The sequence below is a fragment of the Enoplosus armatus genome, chromosome 6, assembly GCF_043641665.1.
Source record: "Enoplosus armatus isolate fEnoArm2 chromosome 6, fEnoArm2.hap1, whole genome shotgun sequence".
NCBI classification, from domain to species: Eukaryota; Metazoa; Chordata; class Actinopteri; order Centrarchiformes; family Enoplosidae; genus Enoplosus; species Enoplosus armatus.
In genome coordinates, this window is record NC_092185.1 from 3,880,593 (window position 1) to 3,905,823 (window position 25,231).

Genomic DNA, 25,231 nt, shown 5'->3' on the forward strand with positions numbered 1-25,231 from the left:
ACTGTCACACGGTATTTCCTCCATCTTTGATCTGGCCAGGGTGTATCTGGAGGTCCGGAGACCCTGACCAGATGAGATTAATGGGCAAATTGGATTTTTCCCATGATCCCCGTGGAAGAAAACCATAAAACAACAAGGAGATTTAGAGCGCTCTCTCTGCTCTTCTCAGCCCATTGAACACGACTTTGTTGTTGCAGCAGCAGTAGTTGTAATAAGTCTGTAATATAAATCCAATTTAATTGGAGTAATTCGTTCACTGCCATACTAAATCTCATTAAGGCTGGTCACTGCATTCCACCACACTTACAATGAAGAGACAGACTGCTAAGTTATCACTATGGCGACTGACTCATTTACCTGGAATTAAGTTTGTGTGGATGCAGAAATTAAGTATGAAGTACAGCAAATCATATCAGCTAAAATAATTTAAAGACTGAGCAGATAACTCACAATCAAGACTCTTTAATAACCGAGTTTATATATCCGGATTTAAAGACGTTTCCTTTACTGAATTTTAAAATTATAAGTGGCTGGGCCCCTTAACAATGTCACAGCAACTTGGACATAAAAAACAAACAAACAAAATAAATCAAATTTCAGTTCAACATTTTCTGGAAATGGGCTTATTTGGTTTCTTTCCGAGAGTTAGACGAGAAGATCGACATCACTCTTGAACCTGTGGGTGAATATTGCAGCAGGAGTCAGGAGACACTTAGCTTAGCTTAGCATAAAGACTGAACGCAGGGGGAAACTCTCTCCAAAGTTAAAAAATGCCCCGTCTAACTAACGGCTCACTAATTGGCAGGCTGTATGTTGTTTGATTAATGCATACCTCAACAGAAATGTAATGATTGCTGGTTGCCTGGCAACCCCACTGTGACAACAAAACTCTGCGAAGTCATTGCCTCTGCAGGTGTCGGTCTGCAAGAAAAAGCTCCAGCACTGGAACATCCCCCTAAAATGACAAGTTGTCATTTTTACATTTCTGTTTGTGTGCAGATTAAACGAACGGGACACACGGTGTTAAAAAGTGAGCTTCAGAGTTGTTGGCAGGCAGATTTCTTTTCAACTTTGGAGAGGCAGGCTTGCTGCTTCCCCCTGCGTCCAGTCTTTTCTGGAAGCTATACACGAATCGCCTTGAGCTCCATATTCAATGCACAAACATGAGGTTGATGCCAGTCTTCTCATCTCACTCTGGCTGAGTGGGTCAAGTGAATAAGCATATTTCCCAAAAAGTTGAAGTACTCTTAAAGTAACTTAAAGGCCTGAAAATATATAATATAATAAAATATATATATATATTTTTTAAATTGCTTCACTGTCTATTTAAGATCAGAATTTACATTTAAAAATCAAGTTCAATTTGTTTTGCAGACACTGAACACAGAAAACATTCTGATTCCAAACTAAATAAGTGGACTCTGCCAGACGTTGCTCCTCATAAGAAACTTTAATTTTCACTTAAACCCTTAAAACATAAAAAAATAAAAGAATTCAGAACTAAACTCAAAGACGAGCCAGAGCAAAGTGGAAAACAAAATCCTTTCAAACACTCTCCTAAAACATATGTCCTTATAATCCAATTTATCAGCTAAAGTCATCAAAAACAAAATACTATGATGAGCTCATTAACTAACTGATTGACACAACCGTTCAGGTGTTTAGCAGACACTCCTGCACATCTGCAGGTAAACCTTGCCTCTGGCAGCTTTGTAGAGGAGCAAGAGGAAGGTGGCGCCGAGCGCGCTCAGTGCGACTGTGGTCAGGGACCACATCCTCCAGTTGCCGTGGGAACCTGGTTGAGAGAGCTGACAGCAATCTCCGGCCTCGTCCATCTGAGGGAGGAGAAGGAAAGCTTCACATGAGAAACACACGCACACACGTGAATGCGGAAACACACACCAAATCCTGCGATTAGAGCAATGTGACCTCATGCAGGAAGTAGAACAGTTGCAGGTCATTTTAACTTAATCCAGTCTGGATTATGTTAAAAGTTTACTGGTCCGACAGTTTCAGGCCAGTTAAACCTCGACTGGGTGGGAAATATCGGCTCAGTTACTATTGGGCGGGAATCAAACAGAGGCCAGCTCATTTTGAGCATGAGGACATGTCTGGTCCCATCGCACCACCAAAGCATGACTCGCAAACCTGAGTCACCAAAACTTCCTGTGCCAAATCCTCAAGGATTCATCAGCCAAGTGGAGAGTCCGTTTTTAGTCGTGGTCAAGTCACGGAGGAATAATGCTGCTCATAAACTCTCAAGTTAGAGGGTGACACAGTGTCACACTGAAGCCCTCTCATGTGAGAAAGCTTGGAGACGCAACAAGTTCAGCTTTCTTCTGGTAAATATGACTTGGGAACTTGCAGTTTGGCAATGAACTTCCTGATTTCTCACTAGCAAGGAACTTCTTGTAGTACGTGCCAGGAAGGCGTTATTCCCACAGGTCTTAAATGCAGCATGGATGACAAATCAAAAGATATTAGTAACAGCGTTTTGAATTTTGAATCGACTTCTCTGCTGTTGAGCACTACTTCCATGTCTCACCATCGCTGAAGCTTCACTGAATAGATGTGTACATCACTTTTGCTGACAACAATGTGCCACAGATGCCAAGATGCTATAACAGCACAAAGTCTACACTATAGCGGCTTTAACAGGGAGTGTGACATCAAAATACATTCAATGATAACAAGTTCATTGTACCAAATGTGACTTGCTGAATGTGATTAAACAGTACGTGGATTCTGATTGGCTGATGGCACCCCAGACCAGAAACAATGCAATGCTTCATTGTAAACTCTCAAGACAAATTTAAGTAAACAGTGACATTTGAGTGTCCCCTGAGCCACTAAATGACCATACTATCTGATGGTTGATTTGGTTGTTGATCAACACCTTTGACTCAATGATTCCTTCATCAAGTGCTGAACTTTCTGGTTTTAATTCTCCAGCCTTTGCTCTGATGTGGATGAATAACTAGTCATAATTCCAGCAGCTCAACAGCAGAAGACGGTGCTACGACTCGGGCACCAGCATTGCAAGTCACATTTTTAAAGCCAATGACGTGAATGAAAAACCAGCCTCATCAGGTGTTTGGGGACAACCGGGCTCTGTGGTTCATTTGCTTGTGATCGGGGCTTTTTGCTTTTGGGGGAATTACAGTATGCACTGTTGCATTAACTGACGCAGAGCCTCAAGAGTCCTGCATGAGGGAAACCGGTGAGTTCACACCTGACAGCTCGGTCACAACAACAACCGACTGGAGGCAGGTGCTCTGTCGATTCGCATTCCAGGAAGTAGATCGGGGGTTTTAAAACTACTTCAGCCAAACCATCACAAGAAATGTTTTTTTTGGTTCAATGGCTCCTACCTCTATTCTGCCACAGCACTTAATGTTCCTGAACAGTGTTTTTAAAGCTTCAAAACAATCTGAACGACACATAACCTGGATTTACTACCAGCTCAGGCGCACACGGGTCACGCAATACATAGTCCCATCAATGGTTTCACACTGTCCCACTGATCCAGGGGGCGCTAATGCACCAACAAAGGCAGGGAAGAAAAAGACTGCTAGTTAGTGAACATGGATGTAGACGATGCAGGTTTCAAAATGTTCCAAGAAATTTGCAAACGTTTCATGAGGAAGGAAATGCATTCAAGACGTTTGTTAGACCTCAAGGACACACAGACAATGAGTTTTGGTGAGTAACACTGAATATAAACATAGATTTTTGTTTACAAGGAAACCCCACAAGGCACCTCTAAGTTGTTATGGCTAACGTGTTTGCAAACAGTTGCCTATCATCAAGCAGACATGGAGCAACATTATCATTCATTTGGAGTCATTTTCTGTCCACCTGGCGAATGTATGTCCTTTTAGCTCTAAACTAACTCCTGAGAATCGCCTTACGCTGCTGGATGTTCTACTTTATTCACCAGCTAGTTGCTAACTGTGCCTGTCTGTTTGGTGCTGGGCAGATAGTGCACAGTGGGTTTATCAGAGTTGTTTGCTGCAGAAAAAAAACTAGTTTGATGACAGTGCTGAGACTGAATCACACAGAGGTGCAGAGTCGGTGATAATTCCCTGTGGGGTCATCACTACGAGGGTCCCTTTCTCATTACAAAGTCAAGTGTAAATATAAAAATATGGATTAATGCAGGTGTAAACTATCTTAGCACATCTCCTAACTAGACATTTCTTTCAAGTTTACACATTCATCTTCCTGTGAAAATGAATTTATGAGTGGAGTGATGTGGAACTTCCTGTTGGTCATTGGTGAAGGTTGGTAAAAGTCAGTTTACTTAACTTTCTAAATGCACACTGCTGATTCCACATTTGGTTTAATATCCCTGTTAGTTTACCGGGTGTCTCACATTTGTCAAAGTCAACACTAGATGGCAGTGACGAGCACCACCCCCCCGTTTACACTGCTGGTTCTGGTTTAGATGTTTCTCTTTATGGTTTCTGCAAGAAATAATAGAGGTTTGTTTTCAAAGCAGTATCAAAATCCAACAAGGTGTGTGTCACGGCTTGTGTAGAGAGAGCTCCAGTAGACGCAGTGATAGAGTGTGACTCAAGAGTGTGTGTGTGTGTGTTAAAAGAGACAAGCTTCCATAGATAAGGTTAGAATTTGTGTGTGTGTGTTTATGGTGTGTGTAGGGCCCTTCCTCTCCGGGCTGGGAGCCAGGGGGTCCAAATGGACTCCATTGCCTATCAGATTCCTGTCTGACACAACTGAGGAACCCCCGCCCCACCCCAACCAACGCTATCAAAACACACACACACACAAATATCTACCTACACTATCAACATACTCACAAACCTCCATCTGCTGCTAACCCACCTCCTTTCCTCACCCCGTACCCCCGCCTCTACCCATCCCCTTTCTTCCCTCTTAAACTCCCTCACCCCGCCAACCTGCGTCCTCTCCTCGTTTCCCTCTGCCCCCACCCTTGCCTTCCCATCAGCCCCCTCATCCCTCCGCCTCATCGTCTGTGTGCTGACAGGTCGATGTCACAGTGGTGCTGACTTATGGGCTGTGAGGATTCTGCCCTGTCAGGAACGACTCTCTCCTCTTGGAATACAAATGCAAAACACACACACACACACACACACACACACACACACACACACACAGAGTCAGGTGCACACATGTAAGCACTCCCGCACATACCTGTTGGAGCTCGCCAGAATTCATATACACCAACATCTAACACACACACACACACACACACACACTATGTTCTGTTCAAGTTGCTTTTAATAATCAGTAGTAAGAGGAAAGCTGTCCCAAACAGTGTAAGAAAGGAATTTAGATTGACTTGCATGAAGTATGAATGTCTCTGAGCCCAGTAGATATCAGCTCATTACAGATATATCAGTATCAGTGTCAAGTTGCAAAAATAAATTATAGTACATTCATATATTTTCATGTATATTCACATTTGTTATTTGAAAATTACTTATCTTGTATTTTTCAGTTACGGAAGTTACTATATATAACTATGTAAAATTTTCAGCTACATTCACTGTTATTATCTTAACTACTACCTTAACTTACTATCTTATTTACTGCTACATTGCTGATAATAAACGTTCGGCTGTAAAATATCCCGCCACAGTACACATCTTTCTTCATCACTTTTTCATAACCAAATGTGAGGCCAGAAATCCATGTCTCTGTGCACGAGAGGTCTGCAGTAAAGGCTGTGGTATTTTGTGTGGTGGGTTGTGTAGGAGCCTGCTATTTAATCTAATCAAGCTTGAAAAAGAAATAAATACAGACTGTAAAGAGTAATACTACTAGTGGGCTTATATTTCATTGCAAAGCCTGAAAACACAAACATGGTGTGTTGGGCTTTTTACAATCATTTCAGCAATTTTATAGGTAAATTAAGATTATAGGTATCAGCTTTAAAATCAAAAAAGCAGCAGAAGAATGAGATCAGCAATATCTGTGTGTGTGTGTGTGTGTGTGTGTGTGTGTGTGTGTGTGTGTGTGTGCGCGTTGACCTGGCATAGCAGACTACGGAGGCAGGCAACTTCCTTCTGCAGGTCTTTAGTCTGGACCACCAGCTGGTTGCAGACGGCCTGGGCCTCCTTCTTCGGGTCCAGTGAGAAGACCAGCTACATGGAGATCCCGAGAGACAAGAGACCAAGTTCTAGTTTGTAAATCTGGCTGGATGACATAGACCGAGGCAGACAGGGGATGCACTCATCAAGGCACCTGACAGTCAGGTGACAGGAAGCGACACTGTACAGTGCCCAGTGAATATACTTTATTTCATGCTTTTTTAAGTTTACTGGTTTACCCACTCCAAAAACAATTCCTACTGTACATGTTGTTTCCCCTGGAACAGTGTAACTATATCATAACTATATTATATCAACAAGCCTCTATTACGAGCTCCTTCATTGAAAAAATATATTTTCTATAATTCAAAATGAGGACTTTCAAGTTGTTTAACGCATTCGGCAATGAATTGCACCACAAGTGCTTCTATTGCCAAAATGTCAGCAGGCTAACATGAACTGGCAAGCAGTGCGTAAAAACTTGACTGGCAACCCCTAAACCCCCACGACGACATGTACCTGAGAGGCGTGGCGGGGAAAACGGCTGACGACGTCCTGAATCATCTCGGTCAGGTAGCAGCACTGCTGCCTCACACTTATCAAGAAGGTATGCAGCTCCTCGCTCCTGCAAAACATGAGCAACTTATGGAGAAGATCTGATTGAAACATACAAAAACAAATATATTTGCACACCTACAATTTTCATTTATCGTTAATTACCGTGTCCTGAAAGTATTAGTCGATTAATTGCTTAGCTGATCATCAGAAAATAAATCAACCATTTTAATAATCGATCCATAATTTAAGGCATTTATCAAGAAAAAAAGCCAAACCTTTTCTGGTTCTAGCTTCTCAAATGTGATTATTTGGTGCTTTTTGTGTTTTACACCATTGCAGACTGCGTATCTCTGGGTTTCAGACTGATGATTCGGACAAAACAAGTAATCTGAAGGTGTCACATTGGGCTCTGGGAAGTTGTAAGGAGCATTTTCCCCAATTTCCTGACATTTTATACTAACGATTGATAGATTTATCACAATAAAGATTTAATGCACAATACATACATTTTGTAAATGCAATGACAATATAGGAAACAATTTCAAATGCCCAATCTCAGTCTACAAAATAAACTGTAATTTGCATAACTGAGTAAGGGTGATGAGGCATATAAATGCGACGTATTGCTCATTTTTTAGGCATTCAGATAATACCGTTGGAACTTTAAAGCTGAGGTCAGCCCTAAGGAGATGTCCACATAACAAACAAGGCAAGGCCTGCTGAAGATGCCCAGCATTGACAGGGCAGACAGATTGATAGTTTGGACCAAACTTTGTGTTAACACTCTCCATGCATTTTCCTGGAGACCACCTCAACACACTATAGAAAACTGAGCAGGTGGCCAAGCCTTCTCCCCACCTCCTCCCCATGCTAACCCATGCTGTCATCCCTCCCTGAAAACATCCACCTTAAATGATTAGTTATTTATATTCATCAACCTCTCCGTCCCCATCTTCCCATCCCCTGGTCCTGTGGGATATTGATAGCTCTTATCTTAATGGTACATTTCCCTTGGTGAGGGGACTGGGCAGCCAGCCGTCCCGGCCCTCCTCACACTCTGTCAGAGGGGCGAGTAAACACTGTCAGTCAGGCTGTGCTGCACCTTCACCTCCCTTCTCCCGGCTGTTAGTTTATCTAGGGAACAGAGAGTGATGATGGGCCCCAAGTGGGAAGATTGTTGAAGGGATTGTAGATGGAAAGGACGTTATGTTATGTGGGAATGCTGAGAGAGGATGCATGTGTGCCACTCTCTTTATCTAGGGAAAGTCAATTGGGCATACCAATAGCACCCAGCAAGTGCCTTACTCAATGATAGCTGCTGAGAGGCAAGTGATGCACATTTACTTTCACTGCGCACATGTTCCCAAGCAGATTCAGACCAGCAATATTTCAGTCACATGTCACTTCTCCAACTTCCTTTGGAGGTGGAAGTGTGTGGTAAATTCCTAGAGCTTGGCCTTTCTAAGCCTATCTATGCAGAGCTACCACTTTAGGCACCCAGTGCAGTATTTTTTGTAAACAAATTATTGCTTATAAGCATTATGTGAAACCTTGGGGCCTAATAAACATGTTGAGTGCATTTCTATGCATACTAGCAGTTTTCTTCCTTGCCTTTGCTACATTTCTTGGCACATTACTGCCACTACCTGTCGATCAGTGGAAGAGCGTGAAACCATCTGCAGAAATGTACCACATCACCCAAGGAGTTTCCAAGCCAGGTAGTATATATATATATATATATATATATATATATATATATATATATATATATATGATCCATCCAGCATGTTCTTGTCTGCCCAGGAGTCTCTGCCCTGTTGGACGTGCACAGAATAACTCCATGGCCTTGGAGGTGCTGACTCATCCCAACTGCTTCACACTCAGCTACAAGGCACTATATTACACGCTTGAAGTCACAATCCAATGAAGCCAAAAGAACTTCAATACCAAAACAAACAAACAAACGTCGCCCACTAAAAACACACAACTTATTAGTTTGAATGCAGACTCAGTGGACTGGATATCCCATCCTCATCTGCCGTGTTCTCCACATGGCATTGGCGAGGCCCATAAACAACCCAACAACATCCAGGTTCTTAATTCATCTGGGTGAATCTCATCCACCATTGGCGCGTTTTGCGTCTGCGTAGATTTTTCACTACCTCCGTGACCTCTGCCAGAGAGATGGGCAAACCATCCCCAAACACTGGCTCTGCCCCACGTGGCCTGTCAGTTGGATTCAGGAGCTCCTAACAGTCCCACAATATCCCCAGTCAAGGTAAGCAGTTCTCCTCCGATAGCCTAGGCAAGGCCCTGTCTCCCCTTCCTGAGTTGTCTGATGGTTTGCAGGAATGTCACTGAGGACAACCAGAAGTCCTTCTTCATGACCTCCCCAAACTCCTCCCATATCCAGGTTTGTGCTTTTGCAACCCCAGTAATGGAAGGCCGTTCCTTTGAGTCTTCCATTACCTGTCTGTTGATTAAGAAGTCCCCTTAGATAACCAAACCCGACAGGCGATTTCTTTAGCTTTAGCTTCACCAGTGGGCTCTTGAGTTTCCACCCTGATAGCCATTTCATATTCACCACCAACTTTCTGGCCAGAATTCCAATCAGCTGCCCGCCTCCACAATCAAGGTTTTGGACATGGCCCACTAGAAATACAAGTTCCCAACAGATGGACGATGAATAAATGTTTCAGTTTCTGCACATCACAGTATTTTAGTTCATTAAAGCCAAATAAAGATTTACTAGTTTCTGACAACATGTAAGGTTACATTTTATTACAATTACTCCAGGCCTAATTGATTTTCCTTTTTCAGTTTTTTTCACAGGTCCCTGACATGTCCAGAGTATTTTCTATTTTTTCACTGTGAAATGAGGATCCTAAAGGAGCTCTTAAGGAGGTCTGGCCCTGATCAAGCCTCTCATTAACCTTCCCCTCTCTCTATTGGACTGTATCTCATCCGGCAGGCAAGGGCGGGTGAAGCTATCGAGCCCAGTTCTGTTGAGGATTCATGAAATGATGGGGTGCGGTGCGATGGCTCTGTTTGGCCCCTGCCGCTGGCTCTCCTTTGCACATTGCAACCTCCCATCGCCTCTCACCTTACAAATCATTACAGTTCAGCTTAAACCATTAGGGCCTGGCTCAGGGCTCCGCTACAGAGGTGGGGGGAGGGGGGATACAGAGCTAGGACAGTGAGATGCTCATGGGGCTGATGGACGACTTCCAGTGGAGGAGGACGGATGGAGCATTACGAGGAGATGGAGGAGGGCTGGATGTGGGGGAGGGTTTAAGGTGTGTGGCTGACAAGTGTTTAAATTTTTGCTACTACAGTCAACTTTGTTTCTGGCTTTGTGCAGTGTTTGTGGAATATCTTTTTTTGCAACTGACTGCTTATCAGACATTTCTAGGCGACTGAAACAAACACAAAGATTTTAAAATACTGTAGGATTCTCAAACACCTTTTGACAAGTTTTCTGTCAGATACCACCATCTACAATGCTTTTTGTAATGTTTGGATTCTACTGTAGGAAGGAAAGTGCAGAGAATGAAGCCTCTGATCAGATTATTCGTCATTCTACTCTCATAATACTGCCTTCCTGAAAAGTAAAGTCATTCTCAAACTAACCCAGTTTCCCTTGAACTAAACCTAACCTTTGCAAAAGGTCTGCTGGGCATCAAAATGTAGTACCCTACCCACTGTCTACAGCTCCCAGTTGGCTGATTGTGTCTAGGTCCACTTTGTCCAGGTGCATCTGATGCACTGCAGTCAGCACCTTCTGCTGGTCCACCGGGTCTGTGACACCAACCTGTCAAATGGAACAAAACTATTTGTCTTTCTTGTTGATTCAAATCTCTTCCCTTGTTTATATGTTCAACCCCCCCCCCCCAATCAAACTGTGTGATTATGTGACACACATCCTGTATTCTTCAGCTGCTCTAAAGCTATATCATGCTTTACTGACTTTAAAGTTAAACCACAGCCATTTTTATCACTGTTTTATCAAATAAAAAGCATCTGGACTGGAATTTAAGTTATGTTAGTTGTTATAAATGCAACATGCCTTTGTAATCATGACCAGAAACGTAAACTTATACAGTATTTACCTTTTATGCCAGATTTGACGTCTATCCAAGTTTACAGAAACATAGTTAATCGAAAGAATGATCCCAGAATACACTGCCAACACAGGGTATCAGTTTCATCTCTCACCACCTCATTTCTACTGAACTTGTGGCCTTCAACAGATGTGACATCAGCGGCTACCCTCGTCTCTTTCTGCGTCACCCTGAAGGCTGGTAGTGAGCAAAAGAGCTGACAGACAAACAGATGTTATAGTCGTCCTCTACCTTCTCCAGGTCCTCCTTCTCCATGGTCAACAGGTAGCTCCAGGTGATATCATTTTCCTGTGCATGTGTGTATGTGGAAAAAAAAAAGAGAAAACATCACTCAGCAGCTACCGAATCAAAACTTCTACAGTTGCTCCTGACCGCACGGCCTGAAACAGATGTACCTGCATGAGGCTTTGCCATACAGTGACAACAATCTACCTGCACCCATCAAACCCAGTCCTCATATATCAGATAGGGCCAAAGCCAATCAGGCCAAGCCCATCCAGCACACTAGACGCATTATGAAGCACCAAGTAAAATATGTAAACTAGTCATCTCATGACATGTTCCCAAGCACCTAAATGTCATTCTGTCAATAATGCAGCTGTGCTCAACACATTTGGGATCACTATATCTCACCCATAGATGTAATACTGTGTTGCACTGTGTGTGACAGCGTATTATCTCGGCTCTCTATCTTGGCATCAAAGATAAGAGAACAGAAATCTCTCACATTAGAAAATTGAAGCATGCAATCGGTACTTACAGTCATGATGTCAGTGAGGTAGCCAAGATCAAGGCCGTGGAGGAGGAGCTCAAGGTCATCAAGCCTGGTAACACTGATGAGGGCAGATAGTTCACCTTGACTCTTATGGACTATTGACTTATTCCACAGTATTAAGTATCAACCAGCTGGGATTAGAATTGCATTGAACGTGTAGGACTAGAGACTTCAACAGCAGCATACTAAAAACAGAGGTCATCCTTTAAGTGTAAGGCTTGCTTTAAGACCTCACAGCAGCAAATAAATCTAGCCTACTGAAGTGTTCTTGAGCAATGAACTACATCCCTTCCAGCTCCAGTATTCCTGAATCGAACCTTTGACCCTGTAGAAAGGGTTGCACAAAAGGAAACACGTCTGTCTTCTTTTGGGATCAAGTGGGTGCAACAAAAGTGTCACCGAGTTCAGACACATCAGAGTAACCGCAACTTCAGTTTGATTGTTGTCATGATGAGCTTTACGAATGAGCCTCTCTTCTCACGAGGTTCAAAATATATGAAATGCGTTACTTGGGGTTTTAATGAAAAAGACAGCTAAAATGTTTACAGGCTGTAATTCCTGGTGCCAGACATCCTCGAATACAATGTTTTTGGCTCATGATAATTGCCCAGCTGGTCCCGAATGGACTAAACACTCATGCAAAAGGTTTATTATTGTTTATGTCTGGTTGAACAATGGCTCAACAACACCTGCTGAACAGGCACTGGTTCACAGAAAAGCCAACAGGGGGCGACGAGCACAGAGTTAGAAGTCCTCCATCCCAACTCTGCATAGATGCATCGGCCTGAGGCCTGGTAGTAGTAGTGCGTGATGGTAGTGAGCATGTCAAGGCATTCTGTGTCAAACCTGCCCAAATGCCTAAAGGAACTGAATGCAAGTGTCAGGTTGTCTTACCTTTCCTTGGAAGGTGGCGGTTCAGAGTTAGTTTTGAGGAACTTTGAGAGGGTCTCCTCCATGGAGCTGAAGGTCTGAACAGTGGAGATGTGGGATGAAGAGGCCAGACTCCTGCCTATCTGCGAACAAACACTGGTGTGAGGATACTAACTGATTTAGCAGTTCTTTTTCAAAGATCATGGAAAATGTCTTTGTCAGTTCAGTACAGCGAAAGTACTTCTGTAACTAACCTCACAATGGGCTAAGATTCATGTAACGAATATAAGATTTCTTACTCAAAGTAAAAGACTCATATTTTATTACTTTTATTGAGCTTTATTGAACAGTTCCCATGTAATTACTAGACCTTGGCAATACCTTGACCTTGTCTTTTTAATGAATAAATGTAATGAAAAACACCAAACTGCAGATATGTAGTGTCTGAAATGCATCAAAAGAACTTCAGGTACCTGTGGGTGTTTGAAGATCACAGCCAGGTCGGCAGGGCTCTTGCCAGTCGTGGTCCTTAAGGTTTTGTCTGCTCCCAGCTGGAGGAGCTTTAGCACCGCCTCCTCTCTGCCATACTGCACTGCTGTAGACAAAGCCTGACAGGAAATATTAGTATCAGTTATCATACGCAAAGTCAAATGTATAAGAGGTTATCTAACTGAAATGTATCCAACATAATTGTACTTTATGACTTCTGAAATTCAATGCGATCTGCAAACTCCAACTGAAAGGACCAATGACAAAAATAACGTGACACACCGTGTATCCATTGCTATCCAGGACATTGATTTCTGCCCCATGGGAAACCAGCAGGTTGATGACCTTACAGTAGTTGTCCCTCGCTGCCAGCATCAGGCATGTCATTTCACACCTGAGAAGTGGGAAGAGTACAGACGGGGGGCAAGATGAAAGCGGGGGGAGGGGAAAAGAAGGTACAATTAAAAAAGTAAAACTAAGAAATTAATGGTGAGGTGGGAGGAATTGGAGGAAACGTGATAAACAGCAATGATGATGAGGAAAAACCACCAGGGGGCGGCAGACACCACATCAAAGGTAGCCATTTACTTTGATAAGAGTATAAAAAACAGGTCACAATACAACGAATCACAGCTTAAATGCAGACATGTCTTCAGTTAATGCAAATACTTCAGCTGCAGACCTTTCTGTTAACAGGAATAATCACTAAAGTTCTATGTTTTGAGTACCTAATGCCACCTAAAGGCCTGAAATAGGTTGGTAGCTTTCAAAGAGCTGGATCTCTTAGTCTATTAGAGTTTGAGTGAAAAGTAAACTATTGATAATAGTTAATACTACTGATAGACTACTAATGATTGTTTTGTTTTGTTATTTTTATACTTTCTTTTTCGTCTTATAGCACATGAGGTCCCTGAGTTACATTGGATGACATACATAGGACTTGTTAGTCACAGAATGGTGAACTTTCATTCACATTCACTTTTATGTTTTACAACACAACAGCTTGTCCATTGAGGGGAATTGCTGCTTTTCTTTGAGCTTATGGGACAAAATTCATCAATAATAACAGTAATAATAATAATTGTTAGTTAGTTAGTCATATAGAGAAAAAATTCACAACAAGAAACGAAAAAGAGTCTAAATATCTTCTCAAACCACTCCTCGTTCATTTGTATATTCAACATCGTCCAAACACTCGTACTTCTTTCATAACAGAGCTCAATAAAGTACTTCTGTGTTGCACTACCATCTCCTTATATTGTAAGCTCAAAAGCAGTGTATTTAGTCATTTATTTGCTGTTTGGGACATACTGATCAATAGCGGAGAGGTGGATTATGCTACAGGAGTAGTTTCCTTAAAGTTTCTATGGATCTTTTGAGGTTTTTCTGCCTGACTTGACTTTGCCGTCTTTTGTGAAGGAACAAGCTACAAACTTCAGAGCCACGTTTAAAGTCTACAGCAGGAAAATATTTGGTAAATTAGATTTTTATTGGACTATTCCTTTAAGCACAATCTGCTGTAGTGGTTACAGAGCATCCAGAAAACAAACACACAAATGTTTAACGTGTCCTTCAACAGCCAGCAACTGTTAAATGGAAGACCTGGTTTTAACAACTTTGACCTTTCTTACTAATAGTCATTCCTCTGTTGCCTTCATGTGTTTGCTTCCATCTGAACAAGGGCTGTATATAAATAAACCTCTGCTACAGTACTTCTGTATCTTATCACCTCTGACTCAAACACAGCGGGTGAGAAAAATACATCCATCGAGAGAGGTGGGAAAGTCCAGGGGCAATTCATCACTTCATTTAATGTTTTTACAGGAAACTGTGTATGTGTGATAGAGCAACACAGCAAGAACTAAAGAGGAGGAATTTAAAAAGGGACAATCCATAATTCACGTGTAAAAAAAGAAAAGGGTAGTCCAACAAAACACAGGATGAGAGTTAAGTTAAGAGTTAGAGTCCAAGTTAAGGCTTCCTGTTGCAGTAAACGGTTTATTTTCATCAGTATTTCCTGTAAAAGTTGGAAGAAAACTCCAAAGACACACAAAATGCAGATTTTTGCAGAGACTCAAAAAGCTCAAATTATGTATTTGAATATAACTAAAATATCACACTATGATATTGCACACTTTCTAGAAATTCAATTCAAAAACATTTCAGATAACCAGAAGATAATGTCTGCGCTAATCCAGTGAACTGAACCCCTAATGAACCCCAATACTTAAAATGCAAAATTCCTGTAAATCCATAAAGCAGTCCTATTTACTGATGCTGACGATGAACAGAGATATAAAAGACTATTATTGCTACCTCAGTATTTGATTGACAAATTTTGGTTTTGACAGTTGACAAATTTCTATTCTCACAGTATATATCGTCATATGAGCCAGCCCTGAATGCTTTATCACTCTGAGTTGAGATGTACTGGTGTTGTCTGTGTGCGTATGCACAGCCACATCATCCTTTAACAAATTCCAAGAAATCAAAAGTTAATGTGTCATGTGAACTCAAACAAAAGCACCAATGGCTATGACGTGCAATTTCTTTATTCACGTTCCTCTGCACCCACCAATCAGTCAATTGCTCTTTAACCCCAGAGAACAGGAAACAGTGTTATTTCTTTTTCATGTCCTGTGCTACTGTATTTTCCCAAGGGTGGTATTAATGTTAGACTGGTACCAAGGTTACTAACATACTGTTGCATTGTGTTTTATGTGTGTGTGTCCTTCAGATTGTGAGATTTGGCCAGTCCCCAAACAGACCGCTGATCGATATGCAGACAATTCAGAGTAAATATTGTTCCTGGCATCAGGACAGCAAGATGAATGACTTCCAGAAACACCTGTCTCACAGTACCGAGGCAAACACACAATGAATCCAAACAGAATTCACAATGATATATTTATTTATATGCAGGCTTGAAGAGATGATATCTTGACTGACAAAATAATAGTAATAATGAGGAAAGTGTGCATAGACAGCATGCTACTGACTGGTTTCATGCTGACAACTTTTCTACAATTACCACTATCCTATAATAATAATAATAATAATAATAATAATAATATACCTGATCATTAGGGACTAATTATTCTTCACAGTGGTTATTTTGCACATGGATGTTGTTGCCAAAACCATCTAGTAGAACCATACAAGAGACCTCGAGTCCTTTACGGCAAGTCTCAGTCAAGTCACTAGTCTTCATAAGCAAACTGAAAGTCAAGATCTGACATGGACATTTTTCATTCTTAATACAGGGAATATAAAAAGGCACAGCTGCTATTTTGTAAAGCCCCTTGAGGCATATTGTGATTTGTGATATTGGATTATATAAATAAAATTGACTACATCAGCTTTATTAAAGGGTATTCATGTCCTTATTATCAGAGGGTGGAGCGCTTTTGACCTTCTAAAGCAAAAAAGGTTATGGAAGTCTCAGCTGGAATTATGCTTCTGCAAATGTCTCTGCAGACCTAAGCAGAGAAGGGTATTGGTTTACGAGTAACCATCGGTCGCAGAGATGCACAGAGGAGGGACACGCACACACCTTCCAAACCTCAGCAACACACCATGCAAACCTGCGCATCCAGTCAGCTGATTGGTTGATCCAACTCCTGTTGGGGGGCAAGTTTGAAGCTGAGAAGAAAAGTCATGTAAACATATACCCAAAATCAGTACACGTAGAAAAAAGGCATGCAAACGTCTGGGATTGACCGGTGCACCTCCTGCATGTACAGCCCGGAGAAGCCTTAATGCAACTACGGTCAACACAGATCAGTGCAGTGAAGGTGAAACAAAAAAAACAAAAAAAAAGGGACACATGGAGGCAATGGACCCCACATCGTGCTCCGGCAGGACTTTGAGAGATGACAGACAATGCTTGTTTACACTTCGACGGAGGAACAAGCAGCTGGTGTTAATCATCTGTTTGATATTCAGACGTAAGAAGCGATGAGGAGGTTTATTCTCTGCACCCACATGAACCTCATATTCTTCTTTTGCTCTGGATGTTAGGGGCTGTTGGCCCCTCCTCCTCACCAACTCCCCTCATCTGCATCCTCCTGCGTCTTGTTACCTTGCTTCAAATATTTTGTCTGGGAAGGAACCAATCAATTTCCTAACGCTTCAGTGTGTCCGTGCGTGTCATCGGGGGGGTTTCAGCGGTATGTGTCGTGCATGTAATGGCACACTGGCAGTGACAGAGTGGCAGGGGATTTAGGGAAAGCTAAACAAGAAAGCCACTGGGGGCTGAATCCTCCCTTTGACATGGCAAAAATCCACAGATGGTAACAGTAAAAGTGCTTCAAGAATGACCTCCCATCATTCTTTTCCACGAGATGAAATTTTTCATGTTCCTCACCAGAACAGGGAACCAGATTTTATATCATCTGGCAGCAATGGCTGATGGATCCAAAACTTTCCCCGTCACAGGCACAAATTTATGAAGCGAAATAACATTCAAAATACAAAAGAAATCTCTAGGTTAGGTTACCTGTCAACATAAATGCTTCGGTGTGTTGTAGGGCAGTCCACACCGCTAGTGTCTTTTTAAGTGTCTCTGGAACGTCACTCTGCCATTTCACAGAAAGGAATATGCTTCCATTGTTACAAATTTATAAATCCACACAAACACAGAGACATACGTGTGACTTGAAACTATTTGGTGAGATCAATAGTTTTGATAATATTTCTGACATTAGTCGGTCTAGAGAAGCAATTGTGACAACCCAGTATAGATCTGGTCGTGTGGATGGAATGGTTGATGGATACTACTCACACAACACTGACATTTCGTGTCTGATTCGATGTGAACATGTAGATGTGAAATGGAGCTTTTTCCCCAAATGTTCTTGTTTCTTAATAAGCAAAACAGAAAATATTTTTTTGGCATCATGGTTTATTCTGTTAAAAACTAGTTTCAGAGAGCAGTTGAATTCCTAGATTATTATTTAAGAGTGCAGAAAGACAAAGTAACTTGGTTTTGATAGCTGGTTCACAGTGGTTGAGCGTTAAGCGTGGTGATGTGCAAGTCAAATGACATCTAGACATCCACGTCAAAATCATTATACTTCATGTGTGTCCTTACGATGTGTTGAAATGTAATCACTGAAATGCGAACCACTGTTGTATGTGTAATGTTGGGTCACTGTATGCAATTTTACATTTTAACTAAATTTTGCCCGGTCCTTTAACGTAGACGCCTAGGCCGCTTTTGACCTACAAATTACCAAAACCATGCTCACTGGGTTGCATCCAAGCTTGTAAAAAAAACCCTTCTAAAATCCTCCTGCCCACCCGTTACACTCTGTGTGTTTGTTTGTCTGTCTGCCTGATACCCGTCTGTACATGCACATGCCATAACAGGACATTCCAAACAAAACACACAAATATACACACAGACACACACACACTGTATGGAGCACTGTGGTGCATAATGCTACCACATGGCAGCCAAACATAACGGGAACCATCAAAGGAAATTTGATCCGGCACCTCTGTTTTTTTTCTCCCCTGTTCAAGTCAAGTCTAGAGTGTTTTTATTTGGCCTACATCAATAGGGGTGCAACAGTGCGCACTGTGCTCAAAATCCTATAAACATTTTGACCTGAAACACATCTGTACCCAGCCCCTCTCACCTGTCGACCATGTTGGGATCAGCATTTCTGGAAAGCAGAAGCTCCACACAGCGAGCAATTTTGTCTTCACAGGCAGACGCTCTGCAACTGGCCATGAGCAACGTCCAATCATCTGTGGACAGGAACACATTAGTGTGGGAGAACATTTAGCTTAGCACCAATTATTAAACATTCCATTTACAGAAAATTACGTAACAAGCCGGCACCGATTCAAGAGTTAGACAATGTACATCTGAATGTAGCCTGTGCTTCTAGAAACAGATGTTAGAGAATTTTTGAGTGCTGTGTACTATCTGTGGTGTGTACTATCTCAAGTCTCATCAAAACACAACAGCAATTTACAAGACACAAGCACCTGATATCAGAAAGACTGCCAGCAGTAGGCACTCTTTATGTTGAATGTGTTTAGTTTAGCGACTATTAATACGTTTTTAGGAGCTGTTTGCTTTGTGAATTACTTAAAATCAGAAGTGGCATGCCCATCATTGAGGGGTTTCTTTTGGTCAGTCAGGAGCAGTTTCAAGATGATACGGGCATATAGACTGCTTTCTTTGTCCACTCTCATCTGCATTACGGCTAGGCCATGGTGATGTACAAAAATGTAATGATGGAATTGTGTGAACTACAAAACCGTCCGCTACCGTAAGTCCTTGTGTCCAAGTGTTCCCCCTGTTATTCACCGTCTAATTCCATGTTTGCTTTTGGAGAATGCTGTAGTTGAGTTACTGTAGTTAGCTCATGGAAACAAATAAAAAGGTTTTCTTTTAGCAAAACAAATAGAGAGGAAAGAAAAGTACCTTTTTTTTACCCCAATGAAGTCATACATCATGCTGTAATAAGGAAAAAGAAAAAACTCTGGACGAAGCCCCAGTGATGGAGATGGATAGCTGTTTATCTGGCATCAGGAAGTGCGGCAGCCTTTATGGGACCGAGTGACTTCAGAGGAGTTGTCTCCTTATCTCATCCTGATAAGACCAGTCTGAGACCCATGGCAATGCACTCAATTCCTGTTTTGTTCCACCAATGACTGAGTCCCCAACCTGTGTGTATCACAGCATGTATCTAAGTGGGTATTTGTGTGTGTGCATGCATACCTGGGCCTCATCTGTATGTGGGTTCCTGTTTCTCTGTGGCTGTGCATGTTTGGCTCTATATCAGTGTGCGTGTGTGTGTGTGTGTGTGTGTGTTTATATTATGTGTGTGTGGGTGTAAACTCGACTGCCTGGTTTGCGTCTACAGGGGACTGGAGTAAATAAATCTGAGGCCTGAGAATTGGTGAAAGGGTATGACAGCAGCATGGTGACCGTTATCAATCACTCATGCATTCCTCTGCTCAGCCGCGCTGCTTTGACAAACGCCATCAGGACGTGACCACACGTCATCCTTCTGTTTAATTGTTTCCTTCACCTGCCTCAAGCATCAGATGCTGAGACCATGTGAAATCAGTCACACACAGTTTAACTCGACATTCTGGACTGGATTCTGAGAATTAATTGACATCAGATATCAACAGCATGACTAGTGCTGTGGTTCCAAACTTGGGCCTGGGGACGTTCAGTGACCACAGGAGGTATTGGATCTCCAGGAAAATGAAGAATGCAATGGTCTCAAAATAATTTATTGTACCTGCAGCAGAAGCAACAGTGATAGGAATACAGAAAGAAACACGCATGTCTATTGTGTACATTGTTTACTGTGGCTGCTGCTATGCATAGTGCAGTTATTTTGAGGAAGTACAAAAACCGTTGTCAAGTGCTTGACAGAACAGACATTGTGCATTACTGAACTGTTATCTAATGACAAAACGCTTGTTTCTGGGGGAGCTGCAACTGCATCTTTCCAACAGGATTTTATGTGTATATAACTGCCGACTTCTTAACATGGAAGAGTTCTTCCCTCATGCATATTTTACCCAGACTGACCTCGATCCAACAGATGCCTTCAATTTCTCTTGCTTTGGGACGAGGGTGCAGTGTGTATGAACTAAAAACAACTCAAAGGATCAGCGCTGTGTTTCTGCTAGAGTTCCTCTTTGGCGTCATCACCATTAAGTAATGTCAGATGAAGCATATTGGTGCTGGGGTGTGATTGGTCCCCTGGTCTTTGGCTGTAGCAGGTAAGGAAATTGAAAAAAGGTGCCACAGGGAAGGATAGCTCGACACCAACGCAACAGAGACCACCAGGAGGATTATGTATGGCTGTTTGATATCCAAGTCTGGAAGGCAGCAATGTAATGGTGTTTCCTAATCAAACTAGCTGCCCAAGTATTTTTTTTGAAAGGTGGTGGGTGAGGGATCATAGAGGTCAGTGGATCCTATACTTGTATATCCTAATATCAACCACCAGTTCAAAATAGAATGGATTTGAGTTTCTGTTATTATCTTTGGTTTTGGAGGATAGAACCAGGAAGAAAGTTCAAAGCATACTTCAGTTTGAAGGTAATTCCCTATTTGGTAGTTTTAGTAGTCTAAAAAATGTTTTCAGTGACCGGTTACATATGCAAAGATGCTCTATAGAATGATTTAGAAGGTATTTTGTGCCTACAGCTGTGAAATGTTAAGTGACACTTGCTTGTCTTCTTTTTCTAAGATATGGGTTGTATTTTTGACATAATTCTTAAGGTTGGTTTCACAGGTTTTTACAGTTTATAAAGGTTTCATTTTATATTTACAGATGCATCACTTGTTTACAGGCGCATCACAGGTGTGCCTTATATTTATTAATAAAATGGCTAGGGGAACTCCTGAACTTCACTTATGTCCTCGTAGAATATGTGTTAGTTTGAATGCTTATTTTTTTGCAGACTTTCTTGAAGTAAACGTGAAGGAAGAATAGTCTACGGCAGAGATTTCCACTCTTGTCATCACCACACACTTGCCAAGTGTGGTAACTTACAGTTGGCACAATTGGCAAGACGTTCCAGGAGGTCCAGACAAGATGCTTAGTGATAATGAGGTCTGGTTGAACAAGATAACCCCTCTCCATAAACATAGTGATCTATTGGTCTGACCTTTGCTGAAGCTGGCACTGGCCCCTCTGTCCAATAGCAGTTTGGCCAGGTCGTAATTAGCCACATTGACTGCGCACATCAGAGGAGTCCATCCAAAGCCAAGCCTGGTGTCCACATCCATGCCTGTCCACACCAAAAGGATTAAATTAAGTGAGGCAATGAAATGATTACATAAAAAGCAAATGTGCAAATCTGTGCCCAATGCCCTCCAGCACACATCCTTGCTCGAATTTTTTCCTATCCCACTTGATTTCTGCAAATCACTTTCTGGCAAAACTGTTTGCGGGGTGAGAAATCACCACCAGCCGCTTGACAAGTCTTGGTAAATTTCAACTGTGACTAGTAAGTTTATCCCCTCCACTAATTCAACCATTCAGACATCCTTATGTACCATGTTGGCCTACATACAACAACTGTGATTAAAAGACAATGGGCCTCATGCAAGAACATTTTCTTAGTCTTATCTTAAACCTCTCTTGTTTACTTGCTAGTACGAGTGTTTCAGCCTGATAAAGTCTAGCAATTACTAATTAGCATAACTGATGCCCCTAAAATGGCCACATAAAGCTACCTTTTCCGCTCTGTTTGTGAAGTTGCTATGCTTACTATGCTTACTATGAAGTTGCTGTGGATAAAGCAATATATATATATATATATATATGCCCACAGTCAAGAAATTGAAACTGCTGAAGTGTCATACAGAAAATGAAGAGAGTACTTGCCATTGTCCAACAGCTGTTCAACAGCCCCTATGTCTCCTTCATTAATGGCTCTTTTCAACATCGACACATTATCTTCTGCATGTGTTGCAACAGCATCCAGACCCTGTGGCAATAGGGAAGGAATAAATTCACAAGAAAACAAATAACTCCAAATGAGAGAAAAAAATGAAAAAAAAAATGCCAAAACAACAAAACAAATATCACCAAAATAAGATTCAGCATGGGGAACCCAATATAGAAATATTATAATGAGCTAAATTTTGCCTGATATGGGAATTTATATCAATATTCAGCAGAAATATTTCCTGCCATTAACTGTGGGTAGCATTGACAGGTGACTGATTTTTGAAGTGTCTGATGTGAATCCAAAGAAGACAGAAGGTAATTTTATACAAGTATCAAGGGTATTAGACTACTATGTTACTTGTGCTATGTGCCAATTTCATACTACACACTAAGTACTGTGTACTAATCTTCATACTGTTTTCGTGTCAACTATAAAACACAATTAATGTTACTAGTTTAGGGCTGTAACTTAAATTTATTTTCAGCATTGAGTCATCTGTTGATTATTTTCAATTGCATTAATAATTTATTCTATAAAATATCAGAAAATAGTGAAATATGCCGTTTATAATTTTGCAGAGCCCAAGATGAATCCCAATAAATTCAGTTTACAATCATATATGACAAAGAGAAGCTGCAAATACTTAATGTAGAGAATTTAAGGCAAGGAATTTTGCTTGAAAAAAAGACTAGTTGATTATTAATTGTTGTCAAATTAACAACGAACTAACTTCATTGCAAAAGAACAAAAGGGCATCCTTGGATGCCAACTAAACTGCATATGTAGGACATTAACAATTTAACTTACTGAGGACAAAGCAAAACGTTTTTCATGGCAATAAAATGGGAAAGAATTGGGAAACCGTTTACGGAGCATATTTTATGATTGTTTGAACCGTTAACTGGCTTGAATTCAGATGGATACCATCTTGTAGTTGAATGATTAATATTATCTCTTCAGTGTTAAGACACTTTGTAGAAGTACTTGGACCATTTACAACAGACTTCTTGACGTAATACATTTAAATCTGCACTTTACTTCGAGCAGCGAGTGAAGACCGTGAGGGGCGAAAAAGAGCGGCAGAGTGGCGCAAAGTTTAACTTTCTCACCATTTTCACTACAAGTATTGTAACTTAGCGACGTTATTACAAATAAAACTACTTGATCACGACTAGCTTGTGTCATACCTATGGGATTTCTTCCGTTTCTAAACAAGCAATGAAGCGGAATGTTAGCTTGCAACCTAAAAAAAAAAGAAAAGAAATTAAAGCTAGCTTAAAGTATGTTAGCTAGCTATGCTAGCTTCAACTGCGCCGCAATTATTTCGTTGCTGCTAGCTAACGTTGTCGTCCAGTTCTAGCAGCATAAACCACTTTGAGAAAGGATGAAGGCCGTTTTTTTAAGACTCACCTCAAGGCAAGAAGACGTTTTATCCGGATACCCGATATCCCACTCGTCATTGCTGGCGTCGCTTTCATCTCCAGCTGGGAAGGCGTACTCCATGAAGCTGCCCATAATTCTGTTTAGCCGTTAGCTACAGTAGCCGAGGCTTGTGACACCCCGACCGACGCAACCTTCAGGTGTTTTGAGGTGCACCTCACTGCAGCTCGCGTGTAGGCGGAGTTTGACATGCAGCTACTCCAACTAGACTATGTAACCATCATAACGTTACTTCCAGTTATTTAGCCATCGTAACAAAATAAGAAAGCACAGAAGCCTGTGTCAGGTTGACGTGTAAGTTTGTCTCGCTGTGGTATTAAAGAGCCCCATTTATCACTTGCTGTGGTAAAGTAAACACTAACGTTAGCTACCGGTATTTAGCTAAAGTAAGATAACGTTAGCCTATAAACATTTCACGCATAGTTTTGGATGCTTAAATTAATTGTGACGTGATGTTAGCTTATATTAGCTAGAAAGTTAATATTATTGGTTAGCCGGTGTTTCGGTTTAACGAGTGACCCTGTTAACTGGCGACTTTCAGCCGAATGCGTCAGTTGTTGTCGTAGTTACGACCGCTGTTGAAAGCAACTTGCTCTCTTCCTGTTTTCACCAAATTCCGTGACAAAAAGCACACGTTTCCTCAAACAAGACTAGGTGTGTTTTTAAGAAAAACTATTTAAAAAAAAAAAAAAAAGCTCTTTCTCCGTAACTACGACAACAACTGACGCATTCGGCTGACAGTCGTCAGTCAACATGGCCACTCGTTAAAGTGAAACACCGGCTTGCTACACTGCCAGGAAGGGATGTAAGCATTTGGAGTTTAGCTGTAGCTAAATGCTTCTATCGTATGCTAGCAGGAGAGTTAGCACTAGCGTTTCTTCTTCTGTTAATTCAACCCATGTCACGTCAACGCTTCTGTCTTGTTTGTCCGAAGGCTGCTCTGGAAAAGGAAGAGGGGGGGCTGGTATGGCAGGTGAGTGATTTGGTGCTCTTTTTCGGTTTCAATAAACCATTTAAAAATATGCCACTAAATGATTGATTTCCCCATTATTATGCTGACTGAAAATATTAAGTGTGTAGTTAGTTGTGTACTGCACATATACACTCCACCCACACAGGTATTTTTCACCTATGTGCCTGATGAGACCTTCTCAGGAAGGACTGTGGGTGTTCACAAACGGCTTGATTGACATGTCCCTCACTTACCTGTTAGATTTATTGCAACTTGTAACTTATCATTCATATTAGTGCTCCTAGTATTAACTCCTAGTATAGCCCTGCCCAACATTAAACTGAGCAGGCCTCTACTCATCCAGACTATGTGAAAACACTTGAGGATTTGCCATGATATCATGATGAATCAATTCTCAATCAATGAGTTGGGTTCTCACCAAGGCTCAAAATGGAAAGTACTTGGATGTAAGCTATCAGTATTTATAATTTTATATGTATAACTGAAACGT

General features: G+C 41.5%; 1 protein-coding gene across 1 annotated transcript; it reads right to left on the reverse strand.

Moving 5' to 3' along the window:
- Positions 1–1,661: 1,661 nt before the first annotated feature.
- asz1 (ankyrin repeat, SAM and basic leucine zipper domain containing 1) lies at positions 1,662–23,843 on the reverse strand. The gene is made up of 13 exons (XM_070907257.1): positions 23,739–23,843; positions 22,262–22,364; positions 21,540–21,662; positions 18,530–18,641; positions 13,170–13,281; positions 12,872–13,006; positions 12,423–12,541; positions 11,514–11,586; positions 10,985–11,041; positions 10,331–10,443; positions 6,594–6,699; positions 6,015–6,128; positions 1,662–1,835 (listed from the first exon to the last, which is right to left on the reverse strand). The coding sequence occupies exons 1-13, from the start codon at positions 23,841–23,843 to the stop codon at positions 1,662–1,664; spliced, it is 1,446 nt and encodes a 481-aa protein (XP_070763358.1).
- Positions 23,844–25,231: the final 1,388 nt, after the last annotated feature.